Below are 26,431 nucleotides of genomic sequence, written 5' to 3'. Positions count from 1 at the left end.
AATGCCTCACTGTAATCATGATATTTGCTTTTTTATTTTTTTTTTAAAGAAAATGAGGGTTTATGTTTTGTTGCAATCAACATTATAACACAAATGCTGTCAAGTGAGGTTGACTTATATTGAACCTGGAATGTTTCTTTAATGAAACATGGTACACATGTTCAAGAGGTCGACCAAAATATCGAATTTGCCATTTAATGGGGCCTGTTAGTTGCGTTTATTTAACTATTGATTATCTGAAAAAATTAGCTCTGATAGTTTCCGATAGTTATTTTTTGTTTCATTTCTCCGTGGCTAGCGTTGGAGGGTTCTACGGTCTGAACTCCTTGGTTCAACAATATAACGGCGCCCTCTAGAGGTTAAATAAAAACAATCACTGACTCCGTGCGGAGTATGTTGTGCAATGTGACAAGGCTATTTATAGAGATGGATGCTTTAAAATCAGGTTTAAAACATTGACCAAGAAAAGCCAAATATGTATACAATACATGTTATTAGGGGGCCCACCATCGAAGGTGCTGGAACCCTATTGTATTTGGACTGATTTTCTTCTTCTTCATCTCATTTTTATTATTTTCTGCCCTTAAAGTGTCTGGGCAGCAAAAACCATAATTCCTACAGACACCAAACTTGGCAGGATGGTCCCAAACCTACCCCTCCCCCACTACTCAGTTGCATAGACAAACCCCCATCTGACTCTAGGTGGCGCTATAATAATCACTTTTACGTTTCGGCTCATATCTCTGCAACAGCAATGGCTAGAATCAAAATACATTTTCCTCCGATTCCTTGAGTCAAGTTCTACAAAACGTATCTCTCAAATTTCATTTCAGTCTATAAAAGTTTTCCGCCATTTAGATTTTCTTTTTAAACCCACTTTTCCAAATACTCCTAGACCATTTGTCAGATTGGCAAAAAAAAAAAATTGTATATATAATATAAAGACCCTCCTGACAAAAAAGTTATCAATAGAATTTTGAAACCTCAAATAGTTCAGAAGATATTAGCGCTACAATTCCTTCAGGTGAATGCAATTTCATTCAATGATCAATATCTACTCAACGCAAACTCCAAGCGTAACCAAACCTGGTATACATAGTCAACACAACATTTTGAAGATATACAAAGAATTTTGTACAATTCTGCCCATAGGGGGCACTTCATCTAAAAAAAAAATGAATAACTCTGCAGCCATATATGTGAAGCAGTATATATACTTTAGTGAGAATCGGCCACAAGGTGGTGCTTTAATTAGCTAATTAACTTGTTTGCTAATAACTCTGAAACCGTCTAGGCTAGAATTACATTTTGCAGCTTCTCTGAAACCATCAGTATCCCCAAATAATATGGTCACATGAATTTACATTTCCAAAAGAAACATTTTCTACCACTTTGATTTATTTAAAAAACCTACTTTTTCTAATTTGTCCTAGTCCGTTCTCATGAAACTTGGTATACATTATCTACAGACCCTCCTGACAAAGCATTATCAAAAGAATTTTGATATTTCAAATTGTTCCGAAGATATAAGTAAAGGTGTTTTGGGCAGTGGCCTATAATGACTAATTAGCCTGTATCATGTGAGCACAATTTTCAAACTTAACAAAACTTTGTACACATAAATAAGAGAAAACTCTGAGGTAACAATGCAAAGTTTCATAAATGTTGTACGCTTAAGGGCACTATAACTTCAAAAGTCTCAAAGCAGTTAAATTAACTCCAGAACCGTATTGGATACAAATATTTTTTTTATTTCTGTGCCTCCATCCGTGCCTCGAAATCACATGGTCACATGAATTTCCATTTCCACAAAATCCTTTCCACCATTTAGATTTTTTTTTTTTTAAACATTTTTTAAACTTAACAAAACTTAGTATGCATGCACAAAAGAACATTTCTGAGGTAATATGCAAAATGTAATCAAATTTGTCATGGCTGTAGCAAAATACTCAATTTCTCAACTGTAACCTTCATAGGCATAAAAGGCAGTACTGTTTGTCTACCAGAGGGAGCCACATAACTATAAATAATTCAAAGGGTCTTCAAAGAGTAATTAAAGGTGGACTAAGGGTGGGTTGCACCAACCATGATTAATCTTAAATTTAGTTTAAATCAAGGTTTATCTGATAATACTCTTTAAACTTTGCTTAAAAATAATCAGGGATACATTTAAATAATCGTTTTGATCCTGATTTAAATTTCACAGTAAATCTGAATTAACTTTTATCCTGTTCCTCCATTAATTTAAACTCCGATTTAAATATCAGATATGGATTAACATTAAACTTGCAGCTGAGGTGAGGTTTAAATATTAAATTGACCTACAATAAAATATGAATGACTTTGTAAGAGAACACCGAATATGCCATCAGCCCTCTGAAGGCAGTCAGGGTTAGAGTTTGACTTAGAGTTAGGGTTCCACAGAATCTTTCCCATCAAATCAGATTATTATTCCAAATGTGCTTGGCCCCCGATAATTGCCGCTTGCGGCTATATTTATTATTATTACTCTTTTTAGTATATGGAATATACTAAAAGTATATGGGCATCAAAAACTGTAAGCCCTAGAGACACCAAATGTGGCAGGTTAGTCCCAAATCCCCCCCACTACTTATGCATCCATACACACACTTTTCCACCCCTAGGTGGCGCTATAATAAGTACTGTGTTTTTGCTCATATCTCAGCAACTGTAAGGGCTTACAGTTCCTTGAGTCAAATTATATAAAATTATTTCATTGCCATCCATTTTCTGCTGTTTCAAAATGTTTTTAAGTCCTCCTAGGCAGACTGATGGATTCGCAAGAAAATTACGTAATACATCTACAGACCCTCCTGACAAAAAGTTATCAAAATAACTTTGATACGCTAAATCGTCACGAAGGTATTAGCGATACAATTTCTTCAGTAGAACACAATTTGATTCACTGATCAATATCTACTCAACGTGAAGGCCAAACTTATATATAGTCAACAGGCCATGATGAGGATGCACTCAAATTTTCATTAAATTCTGCCCATAGGGGGCGCTACAAACAAATTTAATAACTGCACAGTCGTTTGATCGACAAAGTTTAAATTAACTATGCAATTTCTTTAGTTTAAGTGCCAAAATATACTTAAAATATTGAGTCGACAATTCAACAAAAATGGCTGTCAGCAGCCAATCAAATTTCAGCACATAACTTGAATTGTGAATGGCTGATGGTCATGAAATGTATTGTACACAATAAGAGTCTGTACATAAAGCTGTGTTTAAAATTTTGTGAGAATCGGCCACACGGTGGCACTATAATAAGCTAATTCACATTTTTTGCTAATTACTGCAGAACCATATAGGCTAGAATACAATTTTAGTTTACATTTTTTATAAATTTTAGTTTTTCTGAATCCTTCAGTGCACCCCAATGATATGGTCACATGGATTCGTGATGCTAGGGAGTGCTATAATTTTAAAAAATCCTATTTGTCTTACTATGATTAAGATTATAAATTATCTTAGGGTTAGGATTTGAATTAGGGTTTGAGTTAAAGCCAGAGTATACTTTGTTTCCTGCGTTCCGGGTTGGATCAGCCTGTCATGTGCAAAATGTAATACATTTATGATGCTAAGAATCGCTATAGCTTAAGAAAATACTATTTGTAAACAGTGACAAAAGTAGTTAAAATTTTACTTCAAAACAAATGTGTCCACGGCATTCACAGGATCTATTCTGTGAAATTTGGTCATTTTTGTCATGCTCATTAGGAAAGTCTGATGACGTGACAAGATTCAACAACTTCTGTTTTCAGCAACACATTAAACTGATTATGTAACTCAACTTTGGAGGACAGCTCAGGATGTAGTTCCAATTTTGTCCATAGAGGGAGACACGAGATGGGTAATCCTTGAGTCTTTAAATCAGTCAAAGAGTTCCCTTTACTCGGCTGTGCGTAATGTGTCAGAGAGTGCATAAACGATGACAGAAATAACATCTTGCCAATGCCAGTCATTGTGAATCACAAATATCAGACAAAATAATGTACTTACTGCTATGTTAATCTAATTTGCCATATGCACTCCAATAGTTGAAGCACAACATTCTGATGACCTAATAGCCTGTATTAGCCATAGACATCATTCACAGTAGCGGTACATTTGATTGTTGATGGGAATGATTACTAGGCTGTGATAAAGACTGCATACGCTGTATGAAGCCATTTAAAGGTTTTAGGTTACATTTAATATTCACAACTTTCAGTATTTTACAGTTTCTTGTCTACTGATCTTGTCTACTAACATTTTAGTATTATAGTTCAACTAAAGATAGTTTTTTCAATATTATGTTTGCATCATGATCCAAAATGCTTTAAATAATGGTACAACCCATTGAAGAAACTGTAAGACTGTTCCTCACACTCTCATTTTCATCTTGTCAAAAAACAAAAATGGTACTACTGAATATTTATTATTGTCATGGTACAATAAATCAGTCATTTAAGACAACCAAAGTTGGTTTGATAATGAATGAGTTTATAACTAATCAGAGCACTGGAGAATTGCACTGCTGACAAGGTGGAGAACATGCCAACGTTAAAACTAACATTAGCTGTTGGAATGGTTAAAAACATGTTACAAAGTCAAGGATGGATATATACAATGCCATTCTAAAATGACCTTTAAAAAGTCAAGACAAGACTTGAGTTGATTTTATTTCTATCACAAGGATGGATATATACAATGCCATTCTAAAATGACCTTTAAAAAGTCAAGACAAGACTTGAGTTGATTTTATTTCTATCACTTTTTCCCCGCTCCCTTACTTGTACTTTATTCATATATTTAATATGACCATAAAATTATAAATATTGTCATTAGTGATGAAGCGTACAGTCGCTATTTGTCTTTGTAAGGCAGCGTTTTAAGCTACTGCTGAACAAAAAACCTGTAACAAACTTGATCTTTAATATTTTCATTAATAATTTCATTAATTTCAGACAACAAAGGCTTTGAAGATGGTACCAGTGTAGGAGAAATATATAAAGTATCACCATTAAGAGTGATACTATCTAAAGTTCAGCACTATTTTACATTGAGTGGAACGTGTTCATATTTTATCATATTATAAATTTTATATCGGCCGATAAATTGGCTATCAACCCGTTTTCCCACCTTAGTTATCGGTATCGGCAAAACCCACTATCGTTCAACCTCTAACATGGACACCAGAACATTCCAAGGACATGCACCAAATTTCATCATATTCCATCGAGGAAATCTGGAAAACTCCTTGACTATTTGATCAAAGTTTAAATTTACCATCCTTATCTAGACCAGCCGACACAGCAACACTGACTTAACCAGTGGCATTATTTTGGGGCAGGTTTATCTTTCAAGAAGAGATAAAGTGATTCTATATTGCTACCTCTGACTGAAGTAGATCCTACTAAAAGTGTACCTGTTTTTTGAGAACTTCTATGTGTGGGATGCTGCCTCGGCAGTACGCTTCCAAAATAAGAGCGAAATGAACAGATACGGCTGACATGTGCATCTCAGACCTGTAACATACAAAAACAGCTATGCATAAGCTTGATGAAATACCAGGTGAGCTGATGTATTTATACAGTCATGCTTCTCCACATGCATACACTTGCCTGAGATGCCAGAAGAGGAAATGACCGATCTTGCGGCTGTTCTGAGCGCGCTCCAGGAGGAACCGGCTGAGGGCACAGTCATAGTACGGCTCATAGCGCAACACCTGCACAAGCTGTAGCAAATACTGCAACAGCTCATCATCACTATCACACAAAGAAACAAACATTCAGGGTTTCAGCTTTCACTGAGCACAGTGCTTCTCAACTCATACCACATCTTAACAAATCTGAACTCACAAGTATCACCTAGTCACCACCAATGTAGTGTTGTAGTGTACACCTGTGCCACCGCGGTACTCAAGCTACAAAATACCAGTGGAACCACAATGTTTTTCAAAAGGTAGTACCGTATTTATATTGTAATTCTTTAATTATTATTGGCCCCATTTACTAAATCCAGTTGTCAACGGGGTCCAACAGTTTTGTGATCCCTCAAGCCACATTTGAAGGTTTATGGAATTTAGAACACGTGACCATGTAACATTTGTAGTGTAAATGTAAATCTGTCCGTGTGATGCTTAATGTGACCATGTGTGAACAGGATCACAAGCAAAAGAACTTTGAGAAACAGACACACAATGCCTTTTGTGAATTATATTAATATTAAATGGTGCATTTCTGTTCTGATAAGATTACAAAACAATGCAAAATGCAAATAATAAAATGCAACTAACCATATAATTAGGGCTGGATATTAATACAGATTTCCCAATTGGATTGCGATTCACAAGCTATTGATTCGATATCAATTTAAATGGGTTCAGTTCAGATATGTTCTCTTGCTTACATATTAAATAATTTTTTTTCCAGCTAATGTTGTTACTTATACAGGGGACCGTCTTACTAGGAACATTAGGAAAATATAAATTTTGCTTTTTATTTTATACGTTTCCACCACTTTGGTCACATTTAATTTTTGACATTTAATACAACAAATCCGTGTATTCCACCAATAAATATGACATTATATGGCATATATTACATTTTGTTACATGTTTATGGTTTACATGAATAATCTGTACCATTTACAAGTATTTACATTGATTTGTTGGACATGTTAAAAACCAGTAATGTCTCTTTAAGAAAACCGGCAGTTCTGTAAAGAGCGTCTGTAAATGAGCACATATTAACACGAGGACTCGAATGGCTTTACCTCATCAATGCTCTGTGCGATTAGAAATTTTTGATCAACAATTGACTATGAATGCATTGAGACCACTTTTTTCTCTTCCGATATCTGAAATCTCAGTATCGGCCGATACCGATCCGATAGCGGTGTTGTTTTTTTGCATAATCAGTTTAGAATATCTTTACATTATTGCGTGGATCTAATTGGGAGCACTCCATACTATGTAAAGAAACACAAACCTCTAACTACACATTATTTCAATATAAATGTATAGTTTTTTCTCCCCAATTTGGAATGGCCAGTTCCCAGTGTGCTCCAAGTCCTCGTAGTGGTGTAGTGACTCGCCTCAATCCGGGTGGCGGAGGAAGAACCTCAGTTGCCTCCGTGTCTGAGACGTCAATCCATGCATCTTATCACGTGGCGTGTTGAGTAGCACTCAAATATTGCGCACCTCATGAAGGCTAAAAATAGCCGTGTGTGTCAACAGAGCAGCGTCATTCACTGACGAACTGGTATATTTACTTATAAAACGCAGCCTTTTGTGATTCACAGAGTTATCGCACGTCTTCAAGTGGCTTTGAATAAAATGTATGAGTCATATGAACTACTTTAATGGTGTTTTTATGGTTCTTTTGTCATTTTTGGAGCTTGACAGTAACAAACATGATTAACACACAGTATCGGATTTGAATCAGGCTCGTCGGACCGATACCCGATCAGTCTAAAAATGTCAGTACCAGAGTCGATGCCGATCCAGGTATCAGATTGGATCCATCCCTACCATTGACTGTAAAGAACAAAGGATATTAAGAGATATTTTTCAATGGCAAATGGGACAAGTGAATTTTGTTTATGGACACACATTACACGGAAAAAGTCTAATTAAACTTTTACTCTCAACACATGTGAAATATCTTGCTGCTGAACTTCTCCACTATACTAATTTATTGGTGAGAGAATTCAGAACATTTACCTGCCAGTAGCTAGTTTTTTGTAGCATAGAGAGAAATTTGGATGCAAATGCGAGTGATTTCCTCTCATTGTAGAGAGTTGTGGATTAAGTAAAAGATTGATCTTGGGTTTTTGTGAATGGATATTAAGATTGTTCTAATGAAGACTGTGATGTAACAGAAAATGTATATTTTTACCCAGTCCTACAAATAATTGCATATAGCTCGGATAGAAAAATAAGGAGTACAGGCTTTTAAATGAACTTTTAAAAGGGTTCACATTTCTTTTCTTGTTGATGTCAAAGAACATTCTCAGACATCAACTCAAAGGCCCTGTCCCAAATGGCACACTTGAAGTGGACTTGTGCAAATGAAGGCCATGAGACCACGTTCCCACAAAGTCCACGAGACCGTAGGGTGTCCCATTTGACATTTTAGCCCTCTTTGCGCCCTTTGTCTGAGCCCGCATCAGTGCGGACTCCACAGCGGACTGTTACCCAACAACCACCGCTACTAATCCTCTCGACCAATCACAGCAGTTTGGAGTTTACAAGCTGGAGGAAAAACATGGCGGACAATGCAATATCAATTGCGGATTAAAAATGTATTTTAATAATTGATTTACTGATTGTCAATGGCGGATCACTTGCTTATCCTGCTTATATAGTATCACTTTTAAGTCTAATGAGATATTGAATTACTCATTCAGTTTATTGAATAGTTTTTCTTGGGGATGTTTTACGTTCATAAAAGTAAGTAACTTAACATTAAACCTTTGCTATTGTTGTTTCAAAAAGGATTTTAGAATTATTGTGAGTCTCTAAAATATCAAAAGAGAAGAGAATAATTTAATGCACATGGCTGTAGCTTGTAAGATTACATATATTAATTGATATAGGAACATTCAGTCTAACAGTGGTACTTATACCGTATTTTATAACTATTTTTGCGGATATATGGTGGTATGTTCTTTCTATACATTTTACGGTGTTCCAAGATGTAACCATCCATGTGAGTGAATCATGTTTATTAGTTCTCTAAAGATTTAAAGTGATGGGGTTTTGTTGCTATATGTGCACTTTGTTTTTCAGAGGTTCTTGATTAAATTATCTAATGATTTGTGTTTCTTGTAATTATTTAATAAAAACAAATATTCAATGGTGAGTTTAAAGTGTGTTCCTTCACCCTATTTATCAATTCCATTACTTTTTCAAATAACAATTAGTAATGTATATTTGTATAATAACAATAGCGTGCATATAAAAACAATGTAAAAAATGTGTCATCTGATTGAAGTCTTGTCTGTCCCAAATGCACACTTTTATCCCTCATGGACTTGCTGACTAGTGCCCCATCGGCCTTCACTCGATTACATGAAAGTCTGCACTCATAGGAAGACCGCAAGGGCGGAGGGTGCCATTTGGGACAGGGCCAAACTCTGCTGTATTTTGGTGCAATTTCATCTGACATCAAAACAGACAGATGCCAACATGAACAGGTTATGTATTGTGCCCTCATCCTCAAAACACATGAACAAATCTACACATGGTTAGTGTCAACATGACTCATAAACCCTTTAAGCTCAGATGGAAAATATTATTGTTAACAACTTCAGTCTTGACTAACAAAAAATAGGTACTGTTTGAAACATTATAAGCAATAATGACAATAATAATTATAACTTTACAATGCTTTTAAACATTATGACCAAAACTGAACAAGTGCTTTGAAATTTTCAGACAAATCAGAAGTGTTCTGTTTTATAAAAAGTTTGCACTGTACATACATATTATTGCAATCAGTAAAAACATAAAATAGCCATGAGTCATTTGTGGTTGGAAAGCCCTCAAATAGTAGAATACAACCAGCCTATTATTTTACTCACAGACAAAAAATATAGCGAGTAATATCTAAGTATATGTCTTTGACATTTATGTTTCACGTGAACAGGTGTTGCTTATATGCTGCATTTTCACTTATAACATCAGGAAAAATAAACAGAACATAAAATATCATTTATTATTACTTAGAGGAGGTGATTATCTTTCAAATAAGCCCACACGCAAGGTAATAGGACGCATAGATAATTCGATATTTTACATGAATCACAATGTGCACACAACATCTGGCATCCTGCAATCTGGCTGAAAACAAGTTAGCTTTCCTGGATCAGATGATGTCATTTGAAATGTAGCATCATGGAACGCTAAACCAATCAAATTGGATTCAGAATGGTGCAAAAATCACCCATATTTGGGCAGAGAGAGACATGTGATTGGTGACGGTTACATATGACCAGCAGGAGATGGTGCCAAGTACATGACATAGACTCAATGATGACTCATATGGCAAAGAAATCTCATGACTAAAATACTGTCTTCATGCTATGCAAACCTTTAGTCATTGTTGCGTTTTCATTTGTTATTAGTTCTTATGTACAATTATTATGTTGTTATTTTCTGTAAAAAAAAAAAAAAAAAAAGAAATATCCTTAAAACAAGAAAAACCTATATGCAAATGGGTAAGAAAAAAGTATTTTTGTTGTCTTATTTAAGCATAAACCCCACTAAATGTAGTACATTTTTCTGAAACCAAGACAAATTTTTTTTGTCATTTTGTTTCTCAAATAATAAAAAAAATATATATTTTTTTAAAGAATGTTTGGATATTTTTCACTGGAAAACAAGACAAAAAAAAATACTCAATAAGACAATGATTTGTTGCGGTGTTATGGTAGGGATGTCCGATATAATCTTTTTAAATAGTAGAGTACCACTACTTTTTTGGGGGGGTTCTTGCCGATACAGAGTCCGATATCTGTTTTTGAGCCCTGTTTGCTGTCATCTGCTACAAACTTAGTACTCAATGCTCATGTCGGTGTTCCCTGTATGTGCCGAGGAGGATTAAAATGTACATGCAGCAGCATCAACACAACACTGTATCTAGGGCTGTCCCTTAATAGTCAACCAAACATTAGTCAATAAGAGGAGTCATGGTTGACCAAGATTTGATTGGTCGGTTGGTCGCAGAAAAAAACAAATCAGCAGGAAAACGACAAACACCGGTATTACTGCTGGTTGGACACTAGGTGGTTCTATGGGGAAATTTTCATTAAGCAGGGTTAGGGTTAAGCCTGCATAATAAAGCAAGACACCTTAATTTCAAACTTTGAACTATATTTTAACTAAAAATTCTAATCAAACTGGAAAAAAAGTAAGTGCAATTAAAATATGTGTTCAACTTTTTGAAAGATGGTTTTACAACAGTTGAGAACATCTCTCTGGCAAATAATCTACTTCATCTGTGCATTTTCTACCGGTTGGGGATTTCGTTGTCCAGGAAAATACATCATGTGTGTGAATAAATTAGTTTTATTCCCTCCTTCACTATAGGGATATTGCGATATATATATATATATATATATATATATATCTCGCAATATCCAATTACATCGGCAACCCCTGGGCTGAGTGATTAGTGAATATTCTTGCTTTAGTGATTTTGCATTTAATTAAATTAATTGATTTAAAAAAAAAAACCTTAAATCAAAAACATATCTAAATTCAAATTGCACTCCAAACGAAATGAAAAAGCAATTAAAATAATAATAACAAATTATAAATATATTATATATATATATATATTTATTTTTATTATTATTATATATATATATATATATATATATATATATATATATATATATATATATATATATATATATATATATATATATATATATATATATTAGGGCTATCAATCGATTAAAAACTCACCTTTAAATTTACGGTCAAGAATCCGTCTAAACATACAGGTGGAAAATTACTTACACAAATGAAGACATAAAAACAATTCTAAATGTAAACATAATAATTATAATGATGATGATAATCACTGAAATATAAATCATGGTTTGAGGTTAACGTGCTTTTGTATTATTTTATACATTTTGTATTATTTTATATAGTTTGTATTATATTGCGTACACAATAAACTGCTCTGTGGAAATAAAGTGAACTGAACTCAAAGCACCTCCTGAACTGAGATGTCTGATGTCATTTAGAGCAGTCATAGATGATACTGTTCTTGCAAAAATAAATAAATTAAGAAGATGCGCGAGTGAGAACCTTTTAGATGCGCGTGTTCCACGAGACCGCACGCCTCCGTATCAGCGTGTCATACATGCACACAGACGCTTTTCTGTCATCGGTTTTTTAAATATAATAAAGACTGTTTCTTCAAGCACGTGACTGTGTCTCTACGGGCAAATTATTTGTAATATTAATTTGATAATAATTTAATAGATGAATGGGAAAACGAGCCAAATATCGTCATGATATGGTCAAAGGCATCAGCTATTGGTGATCTCTCTGACCATCATTGATCCCGAGTTCATCGTCTGTTTGCTCAACCCGAATGTGCATTTCTCTCTATAAATTAACTCAATGTTCAGACGGTCTCCTGGCTGGTTTTTCCGTCACAGAATCATTACCGCTTTTGCCGGTGTTGCTGTGTCTCGCTTTGTGCGTGCGCTTGTAAAAATGATGTTTTAAAGATATTTTACATTTATAGGGTTTAGTTTTCTCTGTAATGTAGAACAGTGTTAAAAATATTACTGATAACATTCTTTCTCAGACCTGGAACTCGAAACATTTTCTGATGACCCCCAAAATATATATATATTATATGAATTAAATTAATATCATAAACGTGCAACAACTAGTTTACTAATGGCTTAAACTAACGACTTCTAATCTTTGCTGGGGGCAGCCCTAACTGTATCAACACATTCATAAGTGCGCCGCTCATGCAAACTATATACTTATATCACTAAATCACAGCTTTTCTTTTAAAACAATCTCTCTAGGACATAATGTGATTTTAATTTGTGCACTAAATGTTTATGTAATGACATTCGTACGTCAGATGGTATCCGTTTTTGGTATCGGAGCATTTTTACGAGTACAAGTACATGAGCGTGGTATCAGCACATCCCTAGTCATGGATAAATCCTACTTGTGCTGTTGTACATTTACAAAACTGTAATTGATTTTACAATTCAGCCTTTGTCATGTAAATAATTTTGCATATTGTTGGGCCTATTTAGTTCATGGTAGTATTAAACCATTTTTGGTAGTGTGTTGGGTCGCCACTTGGGTTTGGTCTTTAAATCGTAAAACCTGGGTGCAGAAGCAAAATCAGTTGAGAACGACTGATCTAGATGATCAAAGTCTTTCAAAAAAAAAAAAAGCAGCAGCAATATCTCACCTTTACAGCTCATTTTTTTGCCACTATCTTTATTTTTTTAGGCAGGCTAAAAAAGTGTGGGAAACCATGGAATTTAAAATGATCACTCCACGTAACAGTTTGAGAGCTGGTCTAGGGTGAGGAGTGTGGACTCACCTCATATCTCTAAGGCATTTCACTGCAAATTCTCTGACATACTGGTCAGGATAGTTGAAGTCCAGCAGTTCTAGAGCATCTCGAGGGCTCAGCTTGGGCCAAATCTGCAGCAGGGCCTGCAGCTGCAGAACAAGAGAGAGACAAGTAATATCATTTGTGTTCATACACATCTGGTTTAAAGTGTGTTGAATTTTGCATGCATACTTGAGCCATGTCTTCATGTTTGCTCCATTTGACTGACAGCAGCAGTTTGGGAAGAGACTGAGGGAAGTTTTCTCGACAGTCGTAGCGGAGCGTCCAGATCAGATCTTTCTCATTCTCACACAACTGAGAGAGAGGGTCTCGTTCCATGATCTCCTTTAGCTCGATGTAAAACTTTTTGCCCCCACGACCCTACACACACACACACACACACACACACACACACACACACACACACACACACACACACACACACACACACACACACACACACACACACCTTATAAACATGTCCAATCCATGCACAGATGAACAAAATGTTATTCACAATAAGCTAGGGCATTGCTTAAATTTGTTGTGTTTACCATTGTCATGGAGTCATTGGCTCCAACGATTTCTGCAGCTTTTTCCAGGATCTATGGATGAAGAAAAATTTAATTACAAACCAGCCATGCAACATGATGAGCATTTCTTCTGTGAGTCAAACTGCTGTCAATTTACCCCTTAAATGACACCTCAGTCCAAAACTTTGAAGCTCATAAAGGCAACATAAAATGAATCCATAAGACTCCAGTGGTTAAATCTATATCTTCAGAAGCAACATTATAGGTGTGGATGAGAAACAGAACAATATTTAAGTTCTTTTTAATGCTATCAATTCTCCTCCCTGCACAGTAGGTGGACGAAGAACGCAATTCACCAAAAACAGAAGAGGAACTCTTAGAGAGAAGATTTATAGTTAAAAAAGGACTTAAAAATGTATCGTTTTATTTAACCTATTACAGGCTTTTCAACTTCACAGACAAGTGGCCAGATGAAAACAAATCTCAGGGGCATGTGGGCTAAGCCAGAATATTTTGTTAACGAAAGGTTATTGTGTTATAATAGGCCTATAATATTTGTTCACTATATAAATAAAACAGGAAAACCTGAAAAAAATTCTTGAACAAATAAATGAATGTAACTTTTCTATTCCTCAAAACTCAAGCTTGTCAGTCATCCATGATTTTAGTACTTTAATCTTCCCATTTTGTCTTTATTATTATTTTTATTGCAACCTCTGCAAGCTTCTAAAAATGTGGCGTAGTATTGAGCCGAACATTTTCAGTCCTCGAGCACTCTGCTGATAGGTATGCGTCCTGTACCCTAACCAAAGTATACTTTTGGCTTAATTCATGACTCATGAGTACATGTATACCTTGTCAAAAGGGGGAAATACAACTGGTTGTGTCGAGTATTCTGGGAAGCTTATGTGTAGTTCTGTGGCATTCTCTGTGTAGGGATTGGTTTGAATCGTCCCAATGGGGTTCAACATCTCTTCCAGCTCATCTGCAACACACATAAAAATACACTTTAAATATAGCTGCAAGCAGTGACAACGGGCCCAAGCACCATGGGTCCATTTACAACCGTTGGCTTTCAGAAAACAATGCAAGGTGGACACATGCATTTGGGTAAATGTAAGAGAGCTATTTTAAATTCTGTTGTATGAGCCACACTTCCTGCTTCCAGGTGCTGGTGCTGTCTGTGACACCAAATAGTCAAATCCATGTGATTATCCTCCAACATACATCTAAATTTTGATATAAATCAAACATTGCACACAGAAGATATAAGGCTTCATGCTATTCTCTGCGACATCCACGCACAACTCACCACACACCCCCACAGAGAGCGAGAACCATACATTATAGAGACCATGAGGAGGTTACTCCATGTGACTCTAACCTCCCTAGCAACCGAGCCAATTTGGTTGCTTAGGAGACCTAGCTGGAGTCACTCAGCACACCCTTGCATTCGAACTTGCGAACTCCAGGGGTAGTAGTCAGCAACATTACTCACTGAGCTACCCAGGCCCCCCACTGCTAGATTCTCCCGCCCACTCTCTGTACAGAGTTCAGGCTGTCTGAGGCCTCTTAAGAAGGTACTAACAGCAGCGCATCACTCAATCTCTCCAGCAGACAGTCCCTAACAAAATAATAAAATCTTCTTCACACCTACAACTATAGCCTTCACACTGGGCCAGGGGACCCACCCATGAAAATTTTGTCCTGGGCCCCGAAAATTATAGTGACAGCTCAAAATTTAATAAGAAACTGAAATAGAAATAATAGACAAAAGTGATCAAGAAAATCTATATTTTTAACAAGCCCTAGATATCAGCTGATGTTCACAATGACAAAATGCCCCAATTTGCCCCTAAACGATCCCTATTTTTAGTTTTCTAGTGGTGCTTTGTATCAAAAAGAAGGCCTAGGCTTGTTGCTAAACAGGGTTTTTTCTTCCTGGTCTGTGTGTGTGTGCTTTTCATATATCCATATATGTGATCATTTTGTCAATGCAATGTTAAGTTACGTTCGATTTTCCATTAGTATGTGCAAAAAAACAGCTGTAATGATGTCAGAAACCCTTTCGAGAGTGCGTTAACATAGCTGATGAAATAAAATAATGATTTGACTGTTAGGCTTATGTTTTCTCCGTTGACTGCAATGTGTCTGCAACATCGGATCCCAGAGAGTCCTGCCCTTGACTAAGTAATTGAAAAAATTTACACAGGTACACACCATCTTATTTTTCTTGGTTGTACAAATTTACACTGATAAAATTGTCTGCATTCTTCAACCATAAGCTGTAGGGGGCGACAGCTGGGTCCTCAATATGTATATTGAAGAATAAAAGCTCAGAGTCAAGTTTAGAGCATTTAATGATTATTCTCTGTATGTTCAATAGGCATCACAAGTCCATGAGATACAAAATAATTAAAATGAAAGAAAGACAAAAGCAAAATGATTCAGTGAAATCAGTTAGTGCAACACAATGCTCAGTCAGAAAATGCACAGCTAAACAAAAGTGTTGGGGCACATGTAACCTCTTCAGGAAGCTGGTTATAGTACTGACTTGATCCTAATGATAGGTCTGTTAGGTTTATTTTGAACAAGCATATATGAAATGTATTTAGGTCCTAAGCTACTGAGCGATTTATAAACGTGTAATACTTGAAATAGGGGTGCTACAGAGCCCCGCTTTCATGCCTATTTTCAAATAAAATATACCTGTCAAGAAAATGTCCATGTACTATTTTACCACCCCCCAAAAACAAACAAACAAACAAACAAACCAACCCTATATATTGTACATAGGGCCATTGTGACATAATTGTTTTGACAGTTATGCACATTTTAACCCATCATAGTAGTACTCCCTTAAACCCAAAGTATACTTCAGTTTTGGCGTCTGCATACAGTTGGATGATGAGCCCAAGCATTATGACCACTCACAGTTGAAGCAAAATAACGTTGTTCATCTCCTAACACGGCCACATGTCAAGGTCTGGGTAGATCAGATGGTATGCAAACAATCAGTTCTCATAATCAACATGTTGAATGCAGGAGAAATGGGCAGCAGTAAAGACCTGAGAGACTTTGACAAGAGCCAAATTGTTATGGCCAGACAACTGGGTCAGAGCATCTCTGAAACAGCAAGGCTTGTGGGGTGCTTCCGGTCAGCAATGGTGAGCACTTACTGACAGTTGTCCGAGGAAAGACAAACAACAAACAGGGTGTTGTGTGCCCAAAGCTCATCGATGGGCGAGGGCAGCGAATGCTATCCTATCTTGTCCGAACCAACAGAAGTTCTACTGTGGCACAAGTCACAGAAAAGTTAATGATGGTTATGGGAAGAATGTGTAACAATACACAGTGCATCGCACCCTGCAGTGTATGGAGCTGCGTGGCCACAGACTAGTCAGAGTGCCCATGATGACCCCTGTCCACTGTCGAAAGTGCCTACAATGGGCACGTGAGTATTGGAACTGGATCTTGGAGCAGTGGAAGAAGATTGTTTGGTCCAACGCGTCACATTTTCTTTTACATCACGTGGACGACCGTGTATGCATGCGTCATTTACCTGGATGTAAATTTGACACGTGCCACCTACATAAACATCGTTGCAGACTAGGTACACCCCTTTCATGGCAATGGTATTCCCTGATGGCATTATCCTCTTTCAGCAGGACAATGCGCCCTGCCACACTGCACACATGCAGGAACATGATGAAGAATTCTAGTTGTTGCCCTGGCCTCCAAATTCTAAAAAATCTCAATCCGATTGAGCATCTGTGGGATGTGCTGGACCAACAAGTCCAATCCAATGTGGCTCCAACAAAAACAACACATTTCTACATGCAGGTTACACTTTATGCCAAATATTATTTCATAATTTTTGGTATTGATTTAGAGTTCAATATGACAAGGACATTTTCTTGACCGGTTTCGTGAGAATCAACCAAATATTAATTTATTTATTTTGAATCTAAAAAAGCAAAATTTATTTTAGGTTTAGTCTGTATTCATTCTAATTAGCTTTATATAAAAACAATAGAACTATATGGTGTGTCACCATTAATTAATTGATTAATTTAGCTTAGTAAACATGCATGTGTGTTCTCACCAGGGAAAGAGGACCAGCAGTGCAGGATAATGTCACCAGTCTTAAGGTGTCCTCTATAGTTAAACACCATTGTGTTCACCCATGCTATTGGATAGTGCTAGACAGAGAAACATGCAAAACACTTCAGAAATAATGTCCAGTCAGTCATTATCACAGAATAAACCCAGACCTACCAAATAAATAAATGGATATGAAATATTGATTCAAGTTGATATTATTTTATTATGTGAGCATAAAGAGAGCATGGACTGAAACAAAAGACATGAATCTAGCACAGCTATTTAGACACAACTGACCATTCATACATAAAGATAGATATTTTCAACTTTTGTCGTCTTCTTGTTGTTCCGACTATGCATGTGTGTGACTTTAAGAGAGTGTGTTATGAATAAAGTTAGTGTGTGTGTGTTGGTCTTACCACTTTCCCTGCCTTGCGGATGGTCTGGTATTTATTCAGGTGTGTGTTTTTGGTGGATCTCTGTTTCTTCACTTTGTCCATTACGGCATAAATGGCGAAGCAGAGACGTGCCATACGTGGCAGGTCACAAACAGGGATTTCAAACTCCAGTGTTTTATTCCACACGTGTTCAGATCGACTGCTGCTCTCACTGCTGACCGCCGTCTTACACAAGAGCTCTGTACCGTGAAACAGCCCAGCTCGAACCTGGATCTGCAACATTCAACATTCATTAGAATATCTATTTACCACATTTTGACTAGTACTTCAGCTACATGTTTACAGTCACTATGCTAAAGTTGTCTAAATCCTCCTTTAAAAGTGTATGAACTAGGGACGCACAGATCCGATACATGGACCGGTATTGGCTCTGATACTGAAGCTTCGTGTTAGTCAAGTTTGTTACTGTCATGCTCCAAAAATGACATAAAAGAACCATAAAAACACCATTAAAGTAGTTCATATGACTCGTGCATTTTATTCAAAGCCACTTGAAGACGTGCGATAGCTCTGGGAATCAAAAAAGGCTGTGTTTAAGAAGTAAATGTATAAAATGCACGTGCAGCTCCGTCGCGCTATTGAATGTAGCTGCTCTGTTTAAACACGCATGCTTATTTTTAGCCTAATATTTTGAGCGAAATATTTGAGTGCTACTCAAGAACAACATCTCAGATGTAGATGATCAATAGTTCGGTTCACTTAAAATATGCATTTAGAACAGCACTGGAGAAGCATTTGACCAGAATTTGAAAAAGAAGTGAATTAAACTACTGTGAACTTGTCTACAAACAGACACATACAGGACTTCCTGGAGAGTTCAGAATGTCAAAATAAAAGCATGTGGGTTTAAAAGTTAAAGGTTCACGATTGATATATATTACTATTATAATATATTATTATTTGTTTACAAATGATAATAATATTTAAGTTGAATGGGTTCCAAAAAATAACTGTGTGAATGAAATGTGAGCTGATATCTTACAACTAAATTAACAAAAAAAGAGATCTGAATCCTTTAAGGTCCAGATAAAAGTTGAAACATTTTTGCCGAAAAAATAAAATAAAAACCTGCTTCTTTTCTACTGCTGACTAATGGTGCGTTCACATACAACGTAATAAAAAAAACTCGCCTCGCATTGCTCACGCGAGTTTGACCGCTGGATTCAATTTGTGTTTAAACTCACGTTCGCGCGAGTAACGCAAACCCATGAGTATCCCCCCCCTTCTCTTCCAGAAAAGGACAGGAGGAGGGGCTTCTAAGACAACTCATCTTTCCTCTATCAACCATGGCCGATATCACAACGATTGCTGCTCTGTGTCTGTTGTAGAAGTCCCAGATACGTTGACGTTGTGTCATACAATTCCGCTACCATTTTCTCATCCATTTTTCTTGTATTCTTCTGCTACTACGTCAGTACTATCTCAGTGCTGATAGGCTTTCGCGACAACGTGTCATGCGGATATTTCGCTAGAGTTGAAAAAATTCTATTCGCGCGAACATGCGAATTAAGCGATTTTGTTTTGCCGTTCGCGTCACCGCCATTAATTCACGTCTATTCGCATCTTTGCATTGACTTTGTATGTAAATCGCGCCGTGTGAAACGCTCAATTCGCATTGTATGTGAACGCACCACAATAATAGAATTACTGTTAATTTTGTTGCTACATTATCCAGTATATTAGTTACCAATAAAGTGTTTCTTAATAAGCTGTACATTTATATGAAATAATGTGTAGTTAGAGGTTTGTGTTTCTTTACATATTAAAGGGTACTCTCCATTAGTTCCACACAATAACGAAAAGATATTCTAAACTGATTATGCAGAAAACAACACTGGGATCGGCTCGGGATCAGTCGATACTGACATTCCCGATATCGGAATCAGATCGGAAGAGAAAAAGTGGTATCGGTGCATCCCTAGTATGAACTTCAGGTTATGCATTACTGACACAATTCCTGTGGGTGGATTTTGCTCAAAGCATGTTATCTAACTAAAGTAGAGACACTTCAACTTCAATACATTTTTCAGTGGCGTGAACGTAGCTCAGCTATTTTTAGATTAGTATACACTCACTGAGCACTTAATTAGGAACACTATGGTCCTAATAAAGTGCCCGATGTGGTCTTCTGCTAATGTAGCCCATCCGCCTCAAGGTTTGATGTGTTCTGCATTTTGAGATGCTATTCTGCTCACAACAATTGGACAGAGTGATTGACCAGTACCTGCATGATTTTATGCAATGCACTGCTACTACACGATTGCCTGATTAGATAATGGCTTTAATATGTAGGTGCACAGGTGTTCCTAATAAAGTGCTCAGTGAGTATAGGTTTTCCATTAACAAGATACATTTTGCAACGAGTATCACTGTGGCATCACAAAATATTACTTTTGTCATATTATACTGTAGAAATGATTTTATGCATATTTTAGAGATTTCATTTCAATCCAGCATTTTTCATGTGTTGTCCCAAAATTTGCATTAAAATACATGGATGGAAACCCAGCACGTTTTTTTGCACTGCTATGGTTGCCTATTATAGGGATAGTTAACTGAAAAATTGAAAAGTTTCATCCCTGGATGTGTATGACATTTATAGAAGAATATTTCAGCTCTGTAGGTCCTCACAATTCAAGTCAACAGGGTAAAAACAAAAACGCATAAAGGCAGCATAAAAGCAATCCATATGATTCAATGCATGTCTTCTGAAGAACTATAATTAGTTTTGGGTGAGAACTGACCAGAATAGAACTCCTTTTTAACTTTACATTTTGCCTTTGCAGTCTCTAGGCATGATCATGATTTCAAGCTCAATTGCACTTCCTAGTGCTTGACATACGTGCAGAGTGCTAGATGACGCTCGGAAGTGTAATCAATCTTAAAATTATGATCGTCAAGATGTATAGTGAAACAATTGTTAAATTTTGGTCTGTTCTCACCAAAACCTATTAGAGCGCTTCAGAAGACATGGATTTAACCACTGGAGTCTTATGGATTACTTTTATGCTGCATTTAGGTGCTTTTTTGAGCTTCAAAGTTTTGGACCCCATTCACTTGCATTGTATGCACGTACAGAGCTGAGATATTCTTCAAAAAAATTTGTGCTGAAGAAAGAAAGTCATACACATCTGAGATGGCATGAGGGTGAGAATATAATGAGAGCATTTTCATTTTTGGGTGAACTTTCCCTTTAAACTTCCTGCATTTTAACTGTGTATTTATTGTTCTTGTGTTGATGATGTTTACCTTAGCAGCATCTTCAGCGTTCACCTTGATGCCTTTCATAAGATTAATTCTGAACATAGATTGAACCTTCCAAACACACGTATGCAACTGCTGAAAAGAGAGAGAGAGAAAGAGAGAGAACACAAACCAGTCAAAACCTGTGGTTACTCTGCTTGGACATCTGTGTAAACTTGAGGAAATGACTTCATAAACCCATTCAAAGTGTTGTAAAAGAGCACAAATTTAGATCTAACACTATTCATTTGCAGATGCCACTTGCTTTGATATTTTAATATCTAATGCAATGAAATTCACACATTTGTAAGTGTGATTTAAGTGTCAAAATACTTTGAGAGCCCTCTATTTACTAAATTTGGCTTTTGGTACAACACACATGCAACCTCCGACACTGTGACCTCAAGCACACATTCAAACAAACACCCTCAGGGTTTGGTTTTACAAAAGCATTTTTGCCGGGGTCAGCAATCTGACATTGGCAAAAACCTTCACATGATCAGTACTCACACATACACACACACACACAACCCTGACTCACTTCCTGGAACACATTTCTGAAACTCACTGTCCCAAAACAGTGTGTAAGGAAACTTAAGTGTGCACTGGAGGGTCACATAACCACCTTATCTGTAAGAGATGTAAATTCACGAAACACTCGTCTACACACCAGCAGACACAGGCCGAACAACTCTTAAAAGGTGTACTCAGTCATTTTATCCTCAATAAAATAAGTTTAACTCCAGGACTTCCGGTATGCAGTTGAGGGAGTAAGACGCATCTGGGAGCTGCTAAACTTTACTCCCTTTCCACACTAACAGGAACAAATGGCACTTTTAACACTTTCTGATGCCGCCCAAAATGTAAAAACACCATTTGAATCTGTTGTGTGCTATTATGCCTAAATCAAAGCATGCTTCTCCTGCTCCCAATGAAGCTGATGAGGTCGGCAACATGGCTGCGGCTGCTTCGGGATTGACTCCAGCTCATTTAAAAGACATGCTCACCACAATCCACGAGGAAATAGCTTTGATGAGGTCCGAGTTCCTCACTGAAATACGCGCCTCTACAACTGCTCTCCAAGCCACTATCTCCAGCCACAATTCTAAAATTAAAGACATTGAAACAGCGTAGATGAAAGGATTCGACATCTAAAAGCGCAAATGTCAGTTGATTGAAAGGGACAATGAGGTGCTAAAGAGCAAGGTGGATGATCTGGAAAACTGGAAATGCCCAAGCCCTCTCATTTCATGGCATAGTTTTCTTGGAACCTTTTCAGGCCAAACTATCTCAGATGCCGGTGACTGAGCATGCACATTGGTCCCTTGCACCCAAACCATGGTCAGGCGCACCTCAGAAACCCATGATTGTATGCTTCCTTCGTTTTTTGTCCCAATGAGGAAATCTTACATCTGTCTTGGTAACATGGAGAGTTGTATTACAGGGAATCCAAGATTTTAATCTTCGACTTCTCTGCGGAACTCAAGAAACATCGCTATCAGTTTAAAGCTGTTAAAGCCGACATGCACGAAGCCGGCATCACATTCAGGATGCTATATCCTTGCAAACTTCTCCTTTCATTCAATGACAAGTTGCTTAGCGTTGAGACTCCCAACGCAGTTTCTACGTTCCTCGCCGCTGTTATTAAACCCAAGCAGTCTAGCATACCAGCAGCGGATACAGGTAAACAGCAGAGTCTTTACGGACAATTTATGACCCGGGCGGCAAGGTAGCATAAGCAATATTCCTGTATGCTCTGACTGGATGTAAATCTATGTCATTAAAAGACATAGTGTATACAAGTGAACTTCCCTTTAGAAGCATACTTTGTTTCAGACTTTAATGACACTTTACATTATACCTCTACAGTTGATAATATTTAGCTTGACTTTTTAGATTTTCGTATGTGGTTTGTAAGCTGTGCTTTGTTGCTTATAACTTGATATTCTGTTATGGAGCTCTCTCTGAAGGTTCAGCAGAGAGAGGGTTTGTGTTGTCTGACAATGGGTAATGTTTGCAATATTGGTGACTTTCTCAATCTCACATTATTTACATAAGTCTTCATTTTACAAGGTTTGAACAATGCAATCAAATACAGCAAGGTGTTGTCACATTTTAAACATTTAAACACTCATATTAGGTTTCTGCAAGAGACCATTAAAAAAATTCAGACCATACAAGACTTTGCAAGAGATGGATTGCACAAGTATATGAGTAAAACCAGAGGTGTGTTGATTATTATCAACAAGAGCATTTAGTTTTAGTAAAAACCCTAGTCGATCCCGGTGGTAGATATGTTGTTGTTTCGGGCCTTCTATAGGATATACCAGTGAATCTGTCTAATATATACGCCCCAAATTATTATGATGATTTTAACTTTGTTCAGAAAATATTCTCTTTACTACCTGACCTAAACTCATATTATCTTATAATGGGAGGTGACTTTAATTGCTCCTTGAATCCTTTTCTAGATCGCTCGTTCACTAAACTCACCCCACCCTCTAAAACTGCAGTTACACTGCAATCGCATTTAATCACTTGTGGTCAAGCTGACGTATGCTATTTATTCAACCCCTCAGCACGACAATACTCTTTTTCTTACCATGTCAACCATAATTAATCTCATATTGATTGATTACTTTTTTCAACAGGAAATTGTTATTTAAAGTGAAGGTCTGTTCATATGGCAGTATTGTTACATATTACCATGCGTCGCTTGCACACTCTCTTCAGTTTCAGAATTTACAAGAAGAGACTCAAACTTCAATCTGATTTTAATATGTTGTCAACTCATTATGCTGAGAAGTTACTGCTGAAGGCTAAACATGCATTTTCTGAACATGGAGACAAGCCGAGTAAACCAGTTAAAAGAAAAGTCAGCTCAAATTTGTATTTCCCAGATTCGGTCCCTCAAAGGCGACATGATTACAGACCCTGTTAATATTACTACATATTTAAAAGATTATTATTCTCTGTTATACCAGTTAGACCCCCCCCACCCCGATAGAGCTCTCATGGTATGCTTTTTCGAACCTCTACCCATACCTACAATAACAGCTAGAAGATCTAGAATTTTTCAACAGAAGAGAAAGTTCAGGCTATTTAATTTTTTAAGAAGTTTTCCCAAACACTTAAAACACATCTCCTAAACATGTTCTTGGACTCCTTTAATAATGGCTGCCTGCCCTCAACTCTCCGTCAATCATCTCTTTCTTTGATCTCAAAAAATGGCAAAGATTCACATGAATGTGGCTCTTACATGCCAATTAGCCTTTTGAATGTAGACATAAAGATACTAGTGAAAGTGCTTACAAGAAATCTTGATTCTGCTTTACCTGCATTCATGCACCGCGACCAAGCTGGTTTTATTAAAAAATAGACTGTTGTTTCATAATAAAAGAAGAGCAATAAACAATTTATTCTTCTAACCCTAATCCACCGGAGACTCTTCTCATGCTTGACACAGAGTGGAGTGGGATTACCTTTTCTATGTGCTAAAAAAATGTGGTTTGGCAACACATTCATATCCTGGATCAAACTTCTATACTCCAGTATGCTCAGTCCGAGCCAATTAAGTATCCTCCTCTATTTTTCTTTCGAACTTGTAATGGAACCCCTGGTGATTGCCATTCATACTGATTGGGCCATACACGGCAACAGAAGAGCTAGTATGGTTCACAAAATTTCATTATATGCTGATTATGTGTGACTATATCTCTGATCCTGTTGCCTCTTTGCCCAAAATTCTGAAAAATATAAACTCCTTTAGCCTCTTTTCTGCTATAAACTGTATACATGTAACAGTGAGCTATACCAAATACATTTTACAATATCTGATTTACCAGTAAATGTTACATTGTTTAGAACCACTTCCCACAGCTTTAAATATTTGGGAGTAATAATCATACGTAGGTGCTCCGATCTCTTCAAAGCTAATTTACCCCAATCTTGCAATGGGTCCTGAAAGATTTTGCTCGCTGGTCGGCCCTCCCCTTTCATTGGCTAGACGTGTAAATTCAGTCAAAAGATGATTGTTTTACCCAAATTTCTGTATTTATTTCAATGTATCCCAGCTTTTATACCCAACTCTTTTTTCAAGACTCTGAATCAACACATCTCCTCTTTTATTTGGAATAAAGGACCAGTTAGAATCCGCAGGGAAATACTCCAGAAACCAAAGCTTTCAGGTGGACTTACACTTCCTAATTTCCTATTTTACTGCTGGGTAGCAAATATACACAGCACTTTATATTGGTTCCCAATATAAGACACTCTTCTTTTGATGCTGCACGTGACAGAAATTAAACAGCTCAACTTTAATAATTTAAAGTGTGGGACATAAGCACACACACAGTGTACTTACCATTGGGCCTCTCTTCTTCGGGGGCAGCGGTAGAGGTGGGTTCGACATCTTTCGTGCCAGTACTGATCCGATGGTGCAGATTTCCTTCTCAAACATGGCTTTCATGATCCTGCAGTGGACCATTGTCAAGTGAGGGATCTCACTGGCCAACAAACAAGTCCTAATGTACTACACACACAAACATGTATACATCAGTGCTTCATTTTAGTTTACAGATACAGTGTCCAAAGTGTTCCCCATTACGATAAAGTAATGAATCGGTGCCATGGTATAGTGATTAAATCAGATGATAATACCATGATACTTTTGCTATATAACATTGAACTGAATAACATATTCATGTACCATGGTATTTACATGGTCCTCCAATGTACTCCAAAAATACCATCATATTTCCATGTTACAATTTCCAATATAGAAATACCATACAATTTTGTACCATTCCTTCAATAATGATGGAATGATTTTGGCAGTGACCTGAGCTCAGCTGGAACAGCAGATACCATGGGGACACATATTGCTATCACTACAGATCAATTATTTACCATGATACAAGTGTCTACCAAATGCATAAATAGGGCTGTCACGATTATGAAACTTGGCTGA

The 26,431-nt window shown here is 36.9% G+C and overlaps 1 protein-coding gene across 1 annotated transcript in view; it reads right to left on the bottom strand.

The window, feature by feature from the left end:
* The window catches only part of LOC127629834 (phosphatidylinositol 4,5-bisphosphate 3-kinase catalytic subunit beta isoform-like), a 110,056-nt gene that overhangs the window by 19,048 nt on the left and 64,577 nt on the right, over positions 1-26,431 (bottom strand). Inside the window, exons 7-16 of the mRNA XM_052107101.1 lie at positions 25,826-25,993; positions 21,469-21,558; positions 18,181-18,432; positions 17,763-17,859; positions 14,512-14,642; positions 13,679-13,729; positions 13,317-13,505; positions 13,113-13,234; positions 5,634-5,777; positions 5,438-5,537 (exon numbers count right to left, since the gene is read on the bottom strand). Coding sequence (XP_051963061.1) covers positions 5,438-5,537; positions 5,634-5,777; positions 13,113-13,234; positions 13,317-13,505; positions 13,679-13,729; positions 14,512-14,642; positions 17,763-17,859; positions 18,181-18,432; positions 21,469-21,558; positions 25,826-25,993 — 1,344 coding nt within the window. The remainder of the gene's footprint in view (positions 1-5,437; positions 5,538-5,633; positions 5,778-13,112; positions 13,235-13,316; positions 13,506-13,678; positions 13,730-14,511; positions 14,643-17,762; positions 17,860-18,180; positions 18,433-21,468; positions 21,559-25,825; positions 25,994-26,431) is intronic.

This window comes from Xyrauchen texanus, chromosome 36 (genome assembly GCF_025860055.1).
Source record: "Xyrauchen texanus isolate HMW12.3.18 chromosome 36, RBS_HiC_50CHRs, whole genome shotgun sequence".
In the NCBI taxonomy this organism is placed as follows: domain Eukaryota; kingdom Metazoa; phylum Chordata; class Actinopteri; order Cypriniformes; family Catostomidae; genus Xyrauchen; species Xyrauchen texanus.
This window is presented reverse-complemented; position numbering and strand designations above follow the sequence as displayed.